We start from the raw sequence: 19,665 nt of genomic DNA, 5'->3' as shown, positions 1-19,665 counted from the left end.
GAGAGTGCAAGGCGACAAGTTCGCTCCCAGGTCACGAAAGGGTAAGCTTATTGCTTACGATGACCTTCACGGCCGTATTTACCGTATTTGGGATGAAGAACTGGGAAAAGTCGTCCGGGCAAGTGCTGTCCGATTCCATGAGGGTGATCACGACAATCAGGATCTTCCTGTCGAGGATACTGAATATGAAGTCATCTTTAATGACCAGACTGTTCAGGAGATTGAGGAGGTTATCGCCAAAGGCCAGAACATCTACGTTACAGTGCAAAATACGTGGAAGCCGGATGTCGAGGAAGAACCACAAAGCCCCAAAGCACGGGAGCCACCTTCCCAAGACTCATCGCTCAAAGCGCCACCCGTCCAAGAACCCTTTCAACCTCCATATCTCACGCCTTCTGCTACACCAGACCCTAGCTCACAGTCTACACAGGTCACCCAAGCCCAGTCTGAGAAGACTACCGCTGAGATAGCGATTCCCTCTATTGAACCCGTCGAAGAAGTCATCTTTCAGATGGACGACGAGGACTACAGAGATTTGGAAGGAGAGGCTCCCATTCCCCCAGAGGAACACCCTTTCCCGGAAGATTCACCAAATCTGGGCGTGACAGCCGCTTCGGCAGTTCGACCCCAGACTCCTCCGCCTTCCCCTTCCCCTGCCAATATCCCTCTCCCTCCCCCTACCCCTGGAGAGGACATGGTGGAGCAACCGGTACAACCTCAACAAGCTTCTTCTCGACCTCGACGAGCTGCGGCACAGAAACCTGAAGGTTTCAAATATGGCCAGGAGCAAGTCACTGATGGCACCAAGAAGCTGGTGTTCTTACACGGTAATTCCCCACCCAAAGCTCATTCTCTTCCAGTCTTTTATTATGGCATTGATGAACCACGCATGGTTCTGCCTCAGGTTGTCTGCCTTACCTCTATCAAAGTCGACAATGATCTTCGACACCTTGATAAATCTAGTATCCCGAAGAACTATCGTCAGGCCCGGCGCTTGGCCAACTACGAGAAGTGGTGGCTTCCAGCGATGAAGCGCCAGGTCCAGTCCTTGGAAGATCAAGAGGTGTACTTCCTTGTCAAAAAGAAGGATGGTATGAAGGTCTTGCCAGGAAAATGGGTGTACGACGAAAAGATGGATCCACATACCTGTGAGCTTACTGCCCGAGCAAGATGGGTGGTGTGCGGTAACTTCGAAGACGGAGCCTGGAATTTCCAAGATGTTTACGCGGCTGTGGCAAACAGCGTCAGCGTTCGAACCTTCCTCGCCCTCATGGCTGCCTTGGACTTGGAATGTCACCAGTTCGACTTCAACACGGCCTTTCTCAACGCGCCCATTCCACCCGACGATATCTACTACGTCCAACAGCCAACTGGCCTTGAGAAAGGCCACGACATGGTCTGTCAACTGCGACGAGCACTCTACGGCCTCAAGCGCAGCCCTCTATATTGGTTCAAGACTTTGGTTCCCGTTATGAAGAAGTGTGAATTCGAGCCACTTGGTGCGGACTGCTGTCTCTTCCGTAACGACAAGCTTGGTGCAATGATTGTCCTGTATGTGGACGACTTCCTCATTGCAGCAAAGACTGTCGATACCATCAACGAGATTAGCGGGAAGCTTGCTCAACACTTCAAAATGAAACACCTGGGAGAAGTCAAGACGTTCTTGGGCTACGAGGTTATTCGGAATCGCTCACAACGTACAGTCTTTGTGACACAGGAACGATACACCAGATCGTTGATATCCAAGTTTGGGTATGAGGGTCTTCACGGCGTCAAGTCTCCTTGGCCACCCAACTTCGTCTTGGAAGATGGCGATTTACTCCCCAACGAAGGGAAGCCCTACTTGAAAAAGACAGGCTCGGTCAATTACCTCTCGACAGGCACCAGACCTGACATCACTTACACGGTAAATCGATTGTGCGAAGGCAACGCTAAACCTACAAATCGCCATCTTGAGTTGATGAAGCACCTCTTCCGCTATCTCATCCATACGGCTGAGCTTGGTATCCTTCTAGGTGGAAAGCCGTCTCCAGGCAACGACAACGTCATCAATCTGCGTCTTCGAGCATATGCGGACGCCTCATTTGCCGACGAGAAATTCACGCGCCATTCGACAGGTGGCCATGTGGTGTTTTTGGGAGCTGGTCCAGTATACTGGAAGTCGAAGAAACAGGCCTTTGTGACACTGAGCACCACCGAGGCTGAACATTCGAATCTCACCCCGGCAGCAATATCTGCGCTTTGGATCTCGGGCATGCTTGCAGAGCTGGGAGCTCCCCAGCCAGCACCCTCGTTGATCTACACCGACAGCAAGAACGCTCGCCACCAGGTCATGAATCCACAGGTCGCGGCAAGGAACAGATGTATCGATGTACGGTATAAGTGGTTGATTGAGCAAGTCCAACAGGGCAAGTTCACGGTCACCCACATTCCCGGCGATGAGATGATCGCTGATGGCTTCACGAAGCCACTCAACGCTGAAAAGCACGGAAAATTCGTCAAGATGCTAGGTTTGGCATCCAGGAACATTGTCTCGTAAGGAAGCAGGTACATAGGGAAACAGGACAGGGCTGAAAGAGCCACAGGGGGTGGAAAACACCAAGAAAAGTATCACGGGATTGTTTACATGTATGATAGCTGTGTTGGTCTGAGGGGGTGTGTTGGGCCGCCGCCACCTGGTAAGGTTGGCTGGCACTTGGCCCACTTTCACTTCCAGACCACACCAGTATTTTTTCCTTCTTTCTTTCTCTTCCCGTAGCGCTTTCTTTCTGAATCATCCACAATATCATCACTTCTTTCTTTGATTCAGCGGATCGCTTCCCACACAAACACTCGTCTGAGGACCTCTTCTGATGTTGGGGAATATCTGGTTCGACCTCAAGTAACAATATCTTAGGCTGTGATTAATGAAAAACATTCTTGCTGCTACAATAATGCTTTCACGCTGGTCTTCATATTGGGTAGACTCCTATATAGAATCCCTCTCCCCCTTACTTCCTTTTTTCATATCGTCAATCTCTGTACCCATTTCATTTTCTTAGCTTATCAAAGAACAAAACGCCACGGCAAATCGGCGGCCTTAATCATGTTTGACATCCCCCAGTACAGCTCTATAACACCGTTCGACCCTACGGCTCACCGCGGTACCGGGTATCAGAACGCCATGAATAACAGTGAGGCTTATTACAACACAATGCTTGAGATCAAGAACAAGCAATCGGGTGTTCCTTACAACGTCCGCACCCCGAGATTTTTCAACTTTCCGATTCTGGAGCCGTTTTACCACAATGTTTACCGGAGCATTGCTGCGTACAACGCGATGCTCGAGACCAGGGACAAGCAGTCGGATGTTCCTTACCAGTCCCACACTCCCAAGCAGCAAGTTAAGTGAAGGTGTCTTGAGATCAGACTGAAGGGTGCCGGTCCCCACCTAAAATTCACTCCCAACGACCATTCACTCATACCTGCACTTCACTCCCGTCTGCTTTTATGGTTTGCCACTCCCATTGCTTCCATAAAAAAACCGCCTCTCTCCCACTTCCTCCATTTGTTTTTGTCGTCCTCTGCACCCATTCTCTCCCTTTACCAAACACCAAAACACAGCATCACGTCGACGACTATCAACATGTCCGACTTCCCGAAAGACACCAAACCCTTCGAGCGTAATGCTTACCGCGGCTCGGGATATTCCAACACCATGCGCAACAAGTCCAAGCAGGCATACCGCCCCAAGCAGCGCGGTGGCTCCCAGTCCCAGCACTCACGCAACCCCGCGAAAGCCTCCACCTCGAGCTCAGGCCAGCAGGCTCCCGATGCCGACGTCCCTCATTTCATGACGGACGCTGAGGTGAAGCAATGGTTCAAGGAGGCGGAAGAAGAGTACGAAGCTGACAAGAAGGTATGAGAACCAACCTCTCTCGTTAATCATCTCACAATGAGAGTCATTACGTTCTACCTAGGCCGGTCGCTTCGATACTTATGAGTTGGCCGGTGGCGTAGCTCCGGACTTTTCAAAGTTCAAGCAGGAATTCGACGCCGACGGCAAGCCTTTCAAGGGCCTCAAGAATTCTATGCATGCCGTCAAAGTGCCCGAGGCTGATGATGATCAGCATCAGAAGAAATGATGGTAAGTACTTCATCCGGTCCCAAGATTATACGTTTTGGAGCTAACCGAGTGTTCAGGACCCTCCAAAGCGTTGATACGACCACTCCTGCCGACATTTCAACCTGTTGAGGCGATGTATAGGCAAATGAGGCCCAAGGCAGATTAGCTAGGATAGGGTAACAGGAGAACTCAGGAGCTGTAGTTGTGCTCAACGTTTACCCAAAAATAGGGAGTCGATTACACTATGAGGCGTTCGTTAGACAGGTGGCTTTCCCGCCCTCAGGTAGCAGGGGAATTGACTGTCATCTCGGCGGACAATGCTTTTTGTCAGCGATTTCGTAACTTACCGCCCTTACCTGACAACCTTTCCGTGGTCTCGTTTATGTAATTTTCGTGTGACTTTCTTGCCTCTCCTTATATGTCAGTGAATGTCGCTAGTACATCATGGATAGGTCAATTGGTACTCCCACCTGATTTTCGTCTGAACAGAATCAGATTTGCTGCCAAGTGTCGACGACTGGCACCGCCGATTTCCATCTTTATGTTCGCAAAGTCAAAATTAGGGTGAACGGAGTGAAGAGTCTAGACAAAGATTCCTGGTCCCCACTTACCTACACTTCACTTCCACCTTCCTTCTATATACTACTTAAGACCTGCCCCTCCCCTCAATTTCTCCTTGGTTCCTTTTCCATTTCCACATCGCTCCTGCACATCCATTACCCACTGAACGACCCGACGCAAACCGCCATCATGTCGGACACCACTCGGGCCCCCAGCCCCAAGCCGTCATATGCCGACCACCAGCCCAAAAATATGGGACAGTGGGCAATCGATCCAGACACCATTTGGGTCAGCCCGAAGCCGTTCAATCAAAAGGCCTACAGGAGCAAGGCCGCTTACGCTGAGCACCTACGCAAGCATGGTGAACAGTTGGAGATCGCGTCGAACACCACTACCACTCCGACCACCAGTCTGAAGCCGTCCTCCGCGAAGGCACACAGGAGCAATGCCGCTAATGCCGACCATCTACGCAAGAGTGGTGGACATTTGGAAGTCGCGTCGAACACCACTACCACTTGGACCCCCAGCCTGAAGCCGTTCAATCAAAAGGCCTACAGGAGCCGCGCCGCTTACGCCGAGCACATGCGCAAGCATGAGGGACAGCACACCACTTGGATCCCCAGTATCAAGCCGTCCTACGCGAACGCGTACAGGAGCAAGGCGGCATATGCCGAACACCTGAGCAAGCATAGTAAGTAGTCGCAACCATCCTCCTCAAGCGCCGAGCAGCCAGCTTACAACTGAAAACAGCCTGAGATGAGTTTGCTTAGCCCCTTGCCATCGAAGCTACCAACGGAGACACTGTGAGGCCTGGCCACAACAGACGGCTCAGTGGCTCGAGACGCTAGGAAATTCCGGGTGATCAACTCTGTGAGAACCAGGCCGTGAGAAGGCAATGGCAAGGACATAGCCAGCTACGACGTGAAGGAAAGGAATTGGAGGAAAACGAAAAGCTTGGGAAGGTACAATATGCGGTTAGCTTGGAGGGGTGTTTATACCTGTATTCTTGGGATGTCCCATTGCTAGGTAGACCTTCTAATCAACCACCACCTTTCCATCCGAAAGAACATCCTTGTCGAACCCGGCCATTGGGGCTTTCAGGTCCTATCGTGAAGGCGTTTTACCACAACGACTATCGTAGCTAAGCCCACTACGCCGAGGGCCTGCGCAAGACTGGGCGGGCCACAGTGATTCTCACACCCGGATACCGAGCACCCCACGGACTATGAAGTGTTTCAAAGGCCCCAGGATAAATTCAAGCCCGAATTAGTCAATTTCAAGACTCATGTCAATGCTTCCATCAACTCAATGATTTAGAGGATGGATTGGAGAAAAGGACGCTCGAACTTAGTCATCATAGACCGTGAGCCGAAGTCAGCAAGGAATGGGTACTCTTCGAACTCTTATATCGAGTGACCAGAACAAGAATTGGTCCCTAACTATCGCCCGGGAACTTTTTTCTTCCACGATAATGCGAGGATTCAATCTTCGAGGGAAAAAAATACCTTGACCCCTGGACACTCGTGGGATCTGGTGCATAGAGCATCCACCACACTCTCCAGATCTCAACCCCATCGAACACTTTTGGCGCAAGATGAAGCCAATAAGGTATCGAGAAAAGAGTTTTCAGTGCTTCATTTATTGACCGAGAACGAGGAGAATATCCGCTGGTGATATTACTTCGGCCTCGCTGGAGCATCTGGGCTGGACAAAACGGAGGACGGTAGAATAATGGCGACAGACAGTCCGAGTGTTCGGCTGGCTGCTGAGAGAACTTGACATTGCTGTTGCTTTCATCATGGCCTCACTTTGCGGTCTTCAGCACTTGCTTCCCCGACTGCGATACTCGGTATCAAAACATTTTCATGTGGGGTATATCTTTCCTGAGATTTGGATGAAGGCCGAGTGATGACCTTCTCACCTTCAAAGACTGGGGTGAACGAGTGACGTGATCTCGGTCCCCGCTTGCACTTGCCTTCCACTTGCCTTGTCAATACGTACTTGCCTTCTCAATAGGTACCCCCGCCTTCTCAATAGATACCAGCCTCCTCAATAGGTACTTGCCTTCCGTCTCAACTCTCAATAGGCCCGGGCACTTGCCTTCTCAATATGCACTTGCTTTCACAATAGCAACTTGCCTTCTCAATATGTACTTGCCTTATCAATAAGGTACTTGCCTTCCAATAGCACTTACCTTCTCTATAAATACCTTTTCCACCCCTCCATTCCTTCCCTCTCTTCCTTCCCTCCTTCCTTCCTTCTTACATACCGTCATCTTTTCTGCTGATCCCAACACAAACCAACACATTATCACAAATCGCAAAATCGCAACCATGTCCGACTTCCCCACCTATACCAAGCCATTCAACAAGAATGCGTACCGCAGCGCTGCTGCTTACAAGTCGCATCTTGAGAGTCAGCGCATGAAAGCATCACCCATTTCTCACCAAGCGCCCCGTACAATCACCCGTCCAACCCCCCGTCCAACCCTCCGTACAGTCCCCCGATACAGGGCCCCGCGCGCACTGGCATCGCCCAAGTTGATGACAGATGAGGAAGTCAGAGCTTGGTTCAGGGAAGCCGAGGAAGAGTATGAAGCCAAGAAGAAGGTTTGTTACCCCTGATCACTTGATCAAAGTCTCAACCCTCACGCAGCGATCACTAACATATCTTGTCGGCAGGCCGGCTACTACGACGACTACGTCCCGGCCGCTGGACCCAGCCGCGCCGTCCTAGCCAACACCACCAATTCGCTGCCGAAAAGGAAGACCGGGTTGGAGAATTCCATGCACGCGCCCAAGAAACAGTCGATCACCTCGACCCCAGCCTTCGCGGCTGTGGCGATCCGTCGCTGAGGGGAGGGTGAAATTCTGGACCTCGGTTTCCACGGAGGGGCGATGGTTTGAGCCAGATGTGAGGAGGAGTGAGCAGTGGGAGGTTAGTGGGAGGTTACTTTGCTTTCTCAACAATATCGCATGTTCTGGTTGATGGCTTAAGGGTATCGGTGCATTGGTGGAGAGTTTAGGAGTTTATGCCTTTTTCATTCTGGCCCAGAAGAATCGCGGGATGGGGCTCACCAGGGAAGTAATGGGCGGAGTATGTGCTGAGAGGGGTGTGGATCTCTCTGTGAGATCTTTGCGATGTGGTAGAAGTCAAAGACCTTCCGTAATGACGGTCTGATATCCAGCTTCACGGATACAAAAGACAGAATCTGTTGCTTCCATGATCAATCCCCTTGTTGCCGTGAGTGATTGTCCCAATGTGATCGCCGAGTGAGCTTGTCGTTAGCAGTAGTTGAGGATGAAGTGAAAGTGTCACGAGTGTCGTGCATGTTCTCCGCCGTAAGCACCGAGTCTCTTGCCAAGCTCCCATCTGTAAGTCGTCACCTGTTTGCTTTGTTTCCATGCATCGCAGCCTGGCACCAATGCATCTTTCAAATCCATCCTGACCATCCGTCACTCGCGGTGTCTCCGTTCTTCTGTCGCCAGGTAGTATTGCGAGGCTCTGCTGTGGAGACTCGAGACACGTTCAAGCAAGGTCAAGGGAGGTAGGAATGGGAGGGCTAAGCGCGCTTAATCCGGTCTTTCGGATCTACGATGCCTGTGGAAGTTGGATTTTGTCTCAGACACTAGTCTGGTTGACGGACAAAAGGAGTGCTGACCAGCGAGTCTGGTTATAGAACGGCATTGGCTGGCATCAGGGGGTGAAGAATGGCCGGAAACTCGGCATCCAAAGATTTAGTGCAGTAGGTATGTCGTAGTGTCCGTTGTTGCTCGGAGAGAGCTGAGCCTCCGTCTCTGTCACATATCGCCAGTCCAGTGAGACCAGGAACCCGCTTCAGCCCAAGGGCGTGTTCCAATTTTCCAACAGTTGATCCAGTCTGTTAATCCGTGTACAAAGCAAAATATGCAGCCTTTCACAAGGGGCCTCTTGTACCCCTTGCCAAGCTCGAGCCAAGCCCGGCCTTAGCGCTACAGGGGGTGGAACTTTGAGCTCGATTTAGTCGAATTTTGAAGGTATTCAGAAATGGGAAAAAAGAGCTGCATTCGATAGCAATAAGTTGAAAGTATCGGTGTTTGAAATTTCTAAGAGGTACAGCAAAGAATGGTGGAGATATCATCGATCAACAGCAAAAAAGTAGCCTTTTTCTACTTTTTCTAATTAACCCGGCGCGAACTATTACAGCTAATCTAATTGGCTACTAAAGCCTCATACAGGCTGAAAAGCCACGTACAAGGGGGCCTAGCTAGCGTAGTACGTGCCAAGCTCCTGAACGTCTTCTTTGAGCAAAAAATAGAAATTTTGGCTATAATTGCCACAAATGTTGTTACTATTGTAGGGATAGCGTCATAGACGTCAGGAGATCAAAAATGGAAAGGTGCTGCTGAAACTTTAAATAAGAATCCTACAAATATACAGTGTGATCAACTGCATATTTACTGTATATCAACAACAGGGGTCGATTTTGTATGGGGGATTGGATCAACGGGGAGATTTTGGAACACGCCCCAAGTGACAACTCACTTGTCGAGTGTCAAGCCATGTGTTCAAGTGACAATACATGCAGCTCTGCAGAACAGTGTGCATAGGTATCACGTCGAGTTACATGCATCAGGGGACGGTGGTATAATGTATCAAGAGCCGAGGCGAGAGGTAAGTTGGACGGATGGCAGTCTTCTTGAGCGACAAGGCAAGGCGTTCAGAAATGGCCGCCGTTGATGAGGGAGGGTCTTCAAGTGGGTAAGAGCTCGCCACGTATGGGTTCGGGGTAACCATATGCATGGTATTGATAAGGTAGAGGACGGACGAGGTTTGGGGATTGGAAACACCGTCATTTTGCTTTCCTCGGTTTGATGCTCCATCGAGTAACTGGCTGGAGTAAGGTGCTGACGTGACTTTGATAGGAGAACATTGGCGGGATTCCCCGGATATTGGGTCCTGATGAAACACCATGGGTTGTTCCCTGTGTTACTTGTTTTGTTTCCCGCATTTCCAGAAAAGGGGTTGAGGACAGTCCGCGGCTCTTGGGTTCATTCTTGGCACTCGAGTCACGGCCTCACCGTCGGGCCAAAACATGCAACCTGAAATCAACGGCCGGACGCACCCAGGAATCATTGTTAACCAGACGGACGCCTTGTTTGATTCGGCAGCGATTGATGGCTGCCTAAACCAGTCTCTTCGGAGCCAAGGCCGTCTATGATTCGCGAGCTGTGCGGCGGAGCCTCATGTAACCATAACTCTGCGGAAGCTGAGAAACCCAAATTCCATAGTACGGGGTAATGAGGTCGGAGGTATGTATTCCATAGAACGGCCGACTGGTCAGCGATCAGCGGAGAAGTTTTCGAGCAGCTTGATGGGTTGTCCCAACTGTGAAGGGCCGGGGTAGGAACCCCGCGGGGATGAACGACTTCCTCTTCTCACCCCCTGTAATACACACGCATATGTGGCGTAGCCTTCACCAATTGCACGATTTGTGACAGCCACACCTGAGGGAAATTTCTCTCGCCGGTGTTATTCTGTGCCTCGTCGTGGCAGTGAGTCGGTGTTTGAGGCCGAAGTCTGGTGATCTTTTCGCGGAACGCTTTTCGAGTAGCACAACATAAAACTCTCGACAGCTTTCCACTGACGAGGAGCTTGACAATCAGTGTTCGCTGGCGCCCGATCCGGATTCGCTCTCACAGGAAGAACCTTCTTGTCTCGGGAGTGGCATATAGGACATAGATGTGGTGTTGCGTTGGCGCTATGGCCAGAGCTTGACATGGGTAGCGAACGAGCCAAATGCCGGACTGGTACGGTGGCCCAAGTGTTGGCTATGCTCAATTGAAAGTTGGTCCGAGGTCTCAACTGCACCCAGCTGCCAGCCTTTTTATATTAACGCCTCCATATTATTTATATACTCAAATTGGAAGACTCACCTCCATCCAAAGGTATTACATTATCCATCACATTTACAACTCCTATCAACTCCTATTAACTCTTATACCTCTTATTAACTCTTATATCTCTTATCAACTCTTATTCATTCCTATTGCCCAGAGAGAGTAAAAGGGATAAGGATATCTATTTATATTAATACTCTACCCCAAAGTCCAAAATTTAGAGAAGAAGCGAAAGATCTATTTGCACTACTACCTTAAAAAAGTCTTGGCAAATCTCGAGGCTCTCATTTACTTTCTAACTAAAATTTGGAAAAGAACCGGAGGATCCATTTGTACTACTACCCTAAATTTTGGTAAACCTCGAGGTTCCCAAATCTTATTAACTCTCAGAATCTCAGCTCATTATACCCCTTCGACTTCAATTAACTTCCATTGCCTCTAGTTGTTTTATTACTTCATTACTTCATTACTTCATTACTTTATTACTTCATTGCTTTATTACTTTATTGCTTCATTACTTTATTGCTTTATTACTATATTGCTTTATTGCTTTATTGCTTTATTGCTTTATTGCTTTATTGCTTTATTGCTTTATTGCTTTATTGCTTTATTGCTTTATTGCTTTATTGCTTTATTGTTTTATTGCTTCATTACTTCATTGCTTTATTGCTTTATTGCTTTATTGCTTTATTGCTTTATTGCTTTATTGTTTTATTGCTTCATTACTTCATTGCTTCATTACTTTATTAATTTGATAGAGGGTATTGTATTAGATTGTAGAAACTACCCTTTAGTGTGAATCTAGTGCCTACAGCTGGCACGGGCCATTTTCTGACCAAACTTTTTCAATTAATCATAGCCAACACTTAGGCCACCGTAGACTGGTGAGGGTGATCGTCAGGTAGACAACGGGATGGACCGTAACAGTTCCTACACTCAAGCACCTTGACAGTTGCCAAGACTTTCCGAGAATTGAACTGACCACAACTTTTTGACTAACGGACCATCAAAACGAAAGACGAAAATCAAGAAACTCAATTATATCATCAGAAAGAGTACTCTCTTGATAGTTTCAAGCACGCTGATGTTGAATCTACAATCATTTTTCTTTCATCTCCTCATTTGGTGGAGATATGGGCAAATGAAGTCTTGTTCTTTTCGTTTCGATGGTCCGTTTGCCAAAAAGTTGTGGTCAGCTCATGAAACTGTCAAGGTGCTTGAGTCTTGGCAACTGTCAAGGTGCTTGAGTGTGGGAAAGACATGGGGTCTCCTAGGTTCGACCAGGTACCATGAAGTGCTCCCCCTTCCCATGACAAGGTTTGGGAACAAGGGGTCTAAGACAACACGCCTATTCCCCACGTAAATTGCCAAGACAATGCCTATGGGTATGGGTTGTTCAGGTTCGTCCTACATGTGCCCGCAGATACTTGTCTCCCGAGAATCTTCACTCTTTCCTACTGTGGTAATCCCGATACAACTCGAACAGAAGCAAAACCGGCAAGGCAGAGCAAGGCCACAAGATCTCGGAACCATTTCGGGATAAGTGTGTTTCGATTGGGCAGCAACGCCAATCTTGTCGTTGATCCTCAGAGCCCTAATTGTCCTATGAGAAGTCTGGAGGAAGCATCTCAACCAGAGGATAGGCGTCACGAAAATTACATTGGGGCGGCGCCGGGGATGTTGGCATGCGTGTATTGCGTACCACTCTTTCTTGCGCATCTTGCAGTGCACCGCGTATGAGAATCGTTGGGAAAGAAATCAGACCAGTCCGCGCTTAGCGACTGATGTGACTCCTTGTGTTGCGACCTTGCTGTTTGAGGTTTTCGTAGACAGTGTTTCGAGGATCTGGACGGAGCTGAATGCTGGTCACCCAGCGAGTATCAACTCCATCATGAGACGCCAACTGGACGTCCCGACGACTGGTTGGGTACAGGCTGGTCAACGCTCAGTTGGAAGCGCAGAGCCGCATAACCAACTATCAAGCCGGTTGAGGTTAAATAGGGGTGGATAACACCGCAGTAGGTCTGAATCCTTTCTCGATCTTCAACACTCCCAACCAACTCATCTCCAAGAACTCAAGCCCATCCAAGATGGCGACTTTGATCGATAACATCCACAGGCGTGCCCACCGGGTGCACTCCCGCTTCTATCCCCATCACGGCCATCGTCACGCGGCAAAAGACTCTTATATGACATTGACAATCCGTAATCTTCCATTGGGGACCACGGAAAACGACGTCTTTGAGCATATCCGGCGACAACGACCCGATTCTGACCCCATTGTCAATCCCCTGACCAAGGAGACGAACCAGCGCACGCTCTGCGCGGTCGTCACAATTCGGCAGGAGACAGAGGAGAAATGTAAAGCTTTGCGTGACAGGCTCAACCTTACGCGCATCTACCCAAAGCATCCAGCGGGTGATGTCAGAGATTCAGCTGTCATGGTGAGCGATGAGTTTCTCGGTGTAACAACCATCGCCGAGCACGATGACCCTCAATTCGAGTAAGCCGACTTTCCATAACCAGGCTTCATGTTCGACGATGAGAGCTTCTCGCTAACAACACTGCCAACCACAGTATGTACTTTGTTCATGGTCTCGGAGGACATGCCTTCAAGTCTTGGAGCACGGACAAAGGCGCGCCTCACATGTGGCCCAGAGACTTCCTTCCTGACGATGTCAAAGCGAGGCCGCTGAATCCCATGAAGTGGGAAGGTCGAAAGTTGGCCGGTCGCTTTGCAACCGTGGGATATCGTGCAAGCGCCATGTTTGCTTCCGCTGCCACTGCAACGATCGACAAGATATCGCAGAATTTCCTCAACCATCTCAGGGCTGACCGGACTGAGGTGTGTCCAGCTACCACAGTTTTGTCTGCTTGTTCCTGACTGACTTGCATTACAACAGGGATCCAAGCGCCCAATGTACTTTGCTTGCCATAGCCTTGGAGGCTTGGTCGTCTGCCAGGTATGGGAAGCCCTGTCGACTCGAGGATCTGATGTGGTCTTGTCTAACCGTCCGTTCTTCTAGGCCCTTATTCATGCTCTGTCGGAAGAGTCACACAGGCTAGAGCGATTCCAAGACTGCCAAAGTACATTCTTCAACGGAGAAGAATGCCTTGTCAAGGGGATCTTTTTCTTTGGCACTCCCTTCGTGAGTCCACAACCTCCGAACTCCTTGGAACCCCTCAATATGTCAGCGTTTGCTGACAAACAGCGATGACCACAGGAGGGCTCCAGACTAGCCAGATATGCCTCCCGCATCGTCAGGTTCCTGCACGGCAATGACACGCTCATAGATAGCTTGAGCATCCAGTCCGAAGACCTCAATACCATTGTTGCCAGGTTCGATCAGATGCGAAACAACCCACGGACGAGGATTCCAATTGTGATTGCATATGAGATGCAGCCAATGTTTGGCATGAGATTCGTACGTCGAAATGTCGTTTCTGTTTTCGATGATGGATCTCCTCTGAGACCCTAAGAACCCCGATCCAACCTAATGCTAACACATACTCTCAGGTAACCGACCCCGACTCAGCCATGAGCTCATTTGATTGCCAGACCATCGGCATCGAAGGCGACCACCGCACCATGATCAAGATGGAGCACAATCAGGACAGAAGTTACCGTGACGTCGCTGAATTCATAATCCGAATGATTCAACGAACACTCTCTGGATCCAGCAGTATCCCACCCTCTCCCGCAGCGGAGTTTGAGAGGGAAATCTTTCGGGAACTCCCTTTCAGACAGAGTATAGCGAGAGACGAAAGCCCCCCTCCATACCAAGGCCAAAATTCAGGACGGCCTTCCACAGAAAGTTCAGCCAGCAATGGAACATCGGCAACTCGCCCTTCTCCCCATTCCCAACCCGTAGGTTTGGGCATCAGCAACTCAAACCCTGAAGAGAACAACTCTCCTGGCAGATCCCGCTCCAACATAGTCCCTGTCAGGCTCAACGACATTATGATGCCTCTCAATCGTGTAACTGGTGGAAGGGAAGATAACCGAGAGTTCGCCCTGCTCTCAAAATTCGACGTCGTATTCCTTCTCGACGACACGGGATCAATGATAGAAGCTACCGAGGCGGCGCCCTCATCTAACGGCAACTGCGAGACAAAAGAGCGTTCGAAATGGGACGAAATGATCGAGTCTCTGCGCTACATCGTCGATATTGTGACACACTATGACCGTGACGGTGTAGATGTGCATTTCTTCTGCAACGAAGATAAAGACGAGTTTGGAATCCAAGATGGACAACGGGTTCTAGATCTCTTGACCAACGAAGTCAGTCCAGACGAGATTGGTGGCGGGACCTTCATTGCCGAGCGACTTTGGACAATCCTGACGGCTTATATCGACCGGTTCGAAAACTATCGGCGACGGATGGGAGAGCGGGCACCTCCTCCCGAGAAGCCAAAAATGTTGAACCTCATTGTGATCACGGACGGGGCAGCGGACGACAAGGATGCGGTAGAGGAGGTAATCGTCGATGCGGCGAGGAGGCTGGATGAACTGAGGGCGCTTCCAAACCAGGTGGGAATCCAATTCTTACAAATTGGCAAAGACGAAGCGGCTTCGAGATGGTTGAAGAAATTGGATGATGACCTGAACGAGAAGCATAGAATTCGAGACGTGAGTTGAGCCTTCCCATTCATCTTATCCCCCTACCCCGTTGAAGCGATACTAACAGAAAGCATGGGATAGATGGTTGACACCCGTCCCTGGGACAGAGTCGATGAGATCGACAAATCTTTGCAGGAGAGACTCACCGACATTCTCCTCGGCGGCATTGACAGAGCCAGAGACATGGAGTAAGCCCACAAGGACCGGACAAACGGGGTCCTTCTAATGCCCCGCCTGGGTGAAGGGGATGGAGCAGATTTCGAGCATGATGACACTTATGACAAGGTGTTTTAGGATTGATATTTTGTTGCTTCGGTTGGATTTGATCGAGGGCCACATTTGGTTAGCAGCGCACGCGGGCTACGAGGTCATGACGAATGGAAACACTTTCTTTTTGTCTTGATGAGTTATGATGGTGTCGCGGTGTTATGGCCCTTGTGAATCATTCATTGTTTCTTCTATAATCACTGCGAGAATCTCTTTTGTTAGGTTTCAGGACGACATAGCAATGCGTGGGCTGCCCTGACGGGTAAACCTACCTGTATGTTTCCCAGTTCGTGGAATACTCAAACAATTTTGGTCTCCACGCCTCGCTTCAGCCAAAGCACCCTATCCTCCACTCCTGCCTTTGCAAAGTCATTCGCTAGCTGGGTCCCTGATTCCATAAAGTGACTCCATGACTCGAAGTGCAGCGGCACAATAACATCGGCTCCGATATCCTTGGCCAACTGCGCGGCCTGGTCACCGCCCATGGTGATCTGTAGCGGGCCTCCCCCATCGGCACCTCCGCCGGGCAAGGATACCGTAGCCTTTCCGATGTTCAGCATCGCCACGGCAATGTGATATTTTTCCTTCATCTTGCCAAGCTCTTCGAGATGTATCGTGTCTCCGGAGAAGTATATCGCATTCGGACGACCGTCAGGCTGTGTTCCAAATGCCCCGTCTGGAGAGCTGACAATGAAGCCCACTACCTGACCACCAGGTAAGTGCTTGCATGGAGTGGCTGTTACTTCCAACTTCCGCGCCTTTCCCTCACCTCCAAGGTCAAGACAGACAGTTTCCCAGTTCTTAAGGCCCCGTACTCCTGGACGTGGAGCTAGTTGAGAAGCGCCGTCTCTGGTGGTGAGCACCCTCCGACCATCAAGGAGGCGTCGGCCGAGCTCATCTAGGTTATCCGGATGATCTTCATGGCTGAGTAGAACAGCATCGATGGGAGGGAGCTGGTCGAGAGTCAAGGCTGGGGAGTCGGACTTATTGATGACAAGACCGCGATACTCGATTTGGGTACCACCGGGACCGAACACGGGGTCTGTGATGAGGTTGATACGGTTTGGACTGCTTGGCTCACCAAGATGGATCAAGGCGGTAGCTGTACCAATGTTGGTAATGCTGAGGGGGTAATCAAACGAGGCTTGTGTCGAGGGCATGTTGAGAGAGATCAGGCGCCGTGGACAATCACCTTTTATGTCGAAGTCTGGTAGCCGTGAAAGTACACGAGTCTCTTATGATGCTCATCAAGCCGACCGAAATGTGCGTGTTTTAGGACATTCGATCAGCAGAACATAAATAGTTATGTTGAACCGGAGATATCGATCCCTCATCAGTGCGTAATGTGGGCATCATGAGCAACGGCGCCGCAGTGACCATGTTCTCCGCAGCAGTTCTCCAAACCGAATATCGGATGATGGTTCAAGGTTCAGGCATCGAAATGGCAGGAGTTGCAAGAGGCGTGGAGGAAGTCGACGTCAATCGTACATCGGCTCACTGGCCGGTCCGGAAGCCAATCGATGATCATGCTGGACCACCCTGAAAGTGACAGTGGGAAAAGTTGACCATGAAAGGTTAAGAGGTTTGATATCAAGGTGGAAAATTGACAATTGGAGAATTTGAAAATGGCAGAAGATTCCTCAATTTTGGTAAGGAAATTTGTGCAAAGTGGAAGTGTCTGGCATGTCATGAGAGGAAAGTGCGTTGTAGTCCAGTGTCGTCGTGATGGGCAGAGATAAGATAAGCTGATAACGGATAAGGAATGAGAACCCCGCGAGCTCCAACACTTGAGCGCTCGGGCCAGTTGCATTCACAACTTCATCCTCAGCTGGGGCGGAATGCGACAATGCAATGGACCCACCCGCCCAAGGCAACGAGAGCTTGAGGTAAGCTCCATCAATACGTACCTCCGTCCGTGCGTCAACGCCAGCCCATTGCCCGCCTGCCGACCGTTCAGTTGCATCAACACAACAACCCAATCTGGAACCAGTTCACCCATCAAACAAACCATTTCATCTGCCATATCCGAGTTCTTCGGCCTGCGAACTTACCGGTCTACCCACGACCCCGATAAACAGTCGACCAAGCCCGCGCCCCAACACAGCCTGACGTCACCTTTCCCCCACCTAAACAAACCGCCAGTCGTCGCATTATCTCCATAATAATGGCGGACCAGGAGCGCCAGCATGCCTTGGCCTCGTTCAAGGCGAAGCTGATCGAGTCGCGAGAGTGGGAGGCGAAGCTCAAGAACTTGCGTCTAGAGCTTAAGGGGCTACAAAAGGAGTACGACCAAACAGAAGAGAACATCAAGGCGTTGCAAAGTGTCGGCCAAATCATTGGCGAGGTCCTCAAGCAACTGGACGATGAGAGGTGTACGTCTTGCACCCTTCATCCATTATCTGGAAACCATCGCTAACTCACCATGCGACAGTTATTGTCAAGGCCTCCTCCGGCCCGAGATACGTTGTCGGCTGCCGATCAAAGGTCGACAAGGCGAAGCTCAAGCAGGGAACACGTGTGGCGCTCGATATGACGACCCTCACCATCATGCGCATGCTTCCCCGCGAGGTCGACCCGCTAGTATACAACATGTCCCTCGAGGATCCCGGACAAGTCAGCTTCGCGGGTATCGGCGGTCTCAACGACCAGATTCGTGAGCTCAGAGAGGTTATCGAACTGCCCCTCAAGAACCCAGAGCTGTTCTTGCGAGTCGGTATCAAGCCTCCCAAGGGTGTCCTCCTCTATGGCCCCCCAGGTACCGGAAAGACGCTACTAGCCAGAGCTGTCGCGAGCAGCTTGGAGACAAACTTCTTGAAGGGTAAGCTTGCCCATCTATACCTAACATTTGTAGCGACGACATCACTCGAACATAGGTCACTAACACACACTGCGCTCCTCTAGTCGTCTCCTCCGCCATCGTCGACAAGTACATTGGTGAATCCGCCCGACTTATTCGCGAAATGTTCGGCTATGCCAAGGAACACGAGCCCTGCATCATCTTCATGGACGAGATCGACGCTATCGGTGGCAGGCGTTTTAGCGAGGGTACATCTGCCGACAGAGAAATCCAGCGTACACTTATGGAGCTCCTCAACCAGCTCGACGGTTTCGACTATCTCGGCAAGACCAAGATCATTATGGCGACGAACCGCCCCGATACCCTCGACCCCGCTTTGCTGCGTGCCGGTCGTCTAGATCGCAAGATCGAGATCCCTCTGCCGAATGAGGTCGGTCGTCTGGAGATTCTCAAGATCCACGCCTCCGGTGTGGTGATTGAGGGCGATATCGACTACGAGAGTGTTGTGAAGATGAGTGACGGCTTGAACGGTGCGGATTTGCGCAACGTGGTTACTGAAGCGTAAGTCAATATTTCCCTGCGATAACACACCGACCAGCCAACTCCTTGCTAACTCCTTTGTTCTACACAGTGGTCTGTTTGCGATCAAGGATTACCGCGATGCGATCAACCAAGACGACTTCAACAAGGCGGTGCGCAAGGTTGCCGAGGCCAAGAAGCTTGAGGGCAAGCTCGAATACCAGAAGCTATAATAAGCCTGCCGTAATTGGAGGATGGGGGGTTGAGAGAGAGGAGGTAGTGGCGGTTGAACAACAACAGTGACGAACCATCTTAGACGCGGACATAGAAGACTTTGCGCCCTTCTTAGATGCAAGGGGGAGGAAGATGATGAGCGACCTTTCAGCTGTAATTTGTACACAAGCGAGTACCACGATGCCCGCAGAAAGGGCGTCAGAATGACTATTTGATGGCTTATGGCGCAGTTCCCTCTACCTTGAATCTTGGGGTGAAGCTTGGCAGTGGTCCGTCCTGGGCAGTAAGCGATACATGCCCTAATGCTTGCATTTTTGCTCGTACCCTACTCCAATGACTTAGTTAAACAAAATCATTATACACATCATCCGTCTACGACCAGATGATTTCCGCGGTGCTATGGAGGTGTCCCATCCCGAGGTAGTAAGCAAACACAAAAACTAATGGGCTGACCACCCGAGCCACCGTTACCTCATCCCACAGCATTAGTAAAGTATCACCGCTTTCACCACCGCCATGCAGCTTTCCGGCGCTGGTCGACGGCACGCGTGTGGGCTTGGTTTTCCGGTTTGTTGTGCAATCCCAGCAATCAACCTTGTGGAGTGGTTTATATATATGGTATATGGACCAGCGGAAGGGAAAGGTAGAAGGAAGGTAAAAGTTAAAAGGGAAGATTGTCTGT

General features: G+C 50.3%; 7 protein-coding genes across 7 annotated transcripts; 6 read left to right on the top strand and 1 right to left on the bottom strand.

Annotated features, from left to right (window-relative positions):
- Positions 1-3,085: 3,085 nt before the first annotated feature.
- On the top strand, positions 3,086-3,391 carry B0H65DRAFT_545019 (uncharacterized protein; the record flags this gene model as incomplete). Its single annotated transcript, XM_062829343.1, has 1 exon — positions 3,086-3,391. One exon carries the CDS (start codon positions 3,086-3,088, stop codon positions 3,389-3,391), a length of 306 nt encoding a protein of 101 aa, XP_062687156.1.
- A 207-nt stretch (positions 3,392-3,598) lies between these two features.
- B0H65DRAFT_585399 (uncharacterized protein) lies at positions 3,599-4,124 on the top strand (the record flags this gene model as incomplete). The annotated part of the gene is made up of 2 exons (XM_062830925.1): positions 3,599-3,898; positions 3,960-4,124. Exons 1-2 carry the CDS (start codon positions 3,626-3,628, stop codon positions 4,122-4,124), a joined length of 438 nt encoding a protein of 145 aa, XP_062687155.1. The 5' UTR covers positions 3,599-3,625.
- Positions 4,125-4,757: 633 nt separating this feature from the next.
- B0H65DRAFT_585398 (uncharacterized protein) lies at positions 4,758-5,426 on the top strand (the record flags this gene model as incomplete). Its single annotated transcript, XM_062830924.1, has 2 exons — positions 4,758-5,361; positions 5,417-5,426. The coding sequence occupies exons 1-2, from the start codon at positions 4,856-4,858 to the stop codon at positions 5,424-5,426; spliced, it is 516 nt and encodes a 171-aa protein (XP_062687154.1). The 5' UTR covers positions 4,758-4,855.
- A 1,515-nt stretch (positions 5,427-6,941) lies between these two features.
- B0H65DRAFT_585397 (uncharacterized protein) lies at positions 6,942-7,559 on the top strand. The gene is made up of 2 exons (XM_062830923.1): positions 6,942-7,275; positions 7,348-7,559. Exons 1-2 carry the CDS (start codon positions 7,000-7,002, stop codon positions 7,519-7,521), a joined length of 450 nt encoding a protein of 149 aa, XP_062687153.1. The 5' UTR covers positions 6,942-6,999; the 3' UTR covers positions 7,522-7,559.
- Positions 7,560-12,635: 5,076 nt separating this feature from the next.
- B0H65DRAFT_545015 (uncharacterized protein) lies at positions 12,636-15,358 on the top strand (the record flags this gene model as incomplete). Its single annotated transcript, XM_062829342.1, has 7 exons — positions 12,636-13,048; positions 13,123-13,390; positions 13,449-13,508; positions 13,572-13,694; positions 13,770-13,970; positions 14,063-15,175; positions 15,248-15,358. 7 exons carry the CDS (start codon positions 12,636-12,638, stop codon positions 15,356-15,358), a joined length of 2,289 nt encoding a protein of 762 aa, XP_062687152.1.
- Positions 15,359-15,427: 69 nt separating this feature from the next.
- B0H65DRAFT_57928 (beta-lactamase superfamily domain-containing protein) lies at positions 15,428-16,727 on the bottom strand. Its single transcript, XM_062830754.1, has 2 exons — positions 15,706-16,727; positions 15,428-15,643 (listed from the first exon to the last, which is right to left on the bottom strand). Exon 1 carries the CDS (start codon positions 16,591-16,593, stop codon positions 15,733-15,735), a length of 861 nt encoding a protein of 286 aa, XP_062687151.1. The 5' UTR covers positions 16,594-16,727; the 3' UTR covers positions 15,428-15,643; positions 15,706-15,732.
- Positions 16,728-17,270: 543 nt separating this feature from the next.
- B0H65DRAFT_57863 (P-loop containing nucleoside triphosphate hydrolase protein) lies at positions 17,271-19,241 on the top strand. The gene is made up of 4 exons (XM_062830737.1): positions 17,271-17,805; positions 17,865-18,251; positions 18,335-18,791; positions 18,862-19,241. The coding sequence occupies exons 1-4, from the start codon at positions 17,598-17,600 to the stop codon at positions 18,980-18,982; spliced, it is 1,173 nt and encodes a 390-aa protein (XP_062687150.1). The 5' UTR covers positions 17,271-17,597; the 3' UTR covers positions 18,983-19,241.
- Positions 19,242-19,665: the final 424 nt, after the last annotated feature.

This window comes from Neurospora tetraspora (assembly GCF_033439725.1).
Source record: "Neurospora tetraspora strain CBS 560.94 chromosome Unknown B0H65scaffold_1, whole genome shotgun sequence".
Lineage (NCBI taxonomy): Eukaryota > Fungi > Ascomycota > Sordariomycetes > Sordariales > Sordariaceae > Neurospora > Neurospora tetraspora.
The sequence above is the reverse complement of the archived record's forward strand: the minus strand, read 5'-3'. Positions and strand labels throughout refer to the sequence as shown.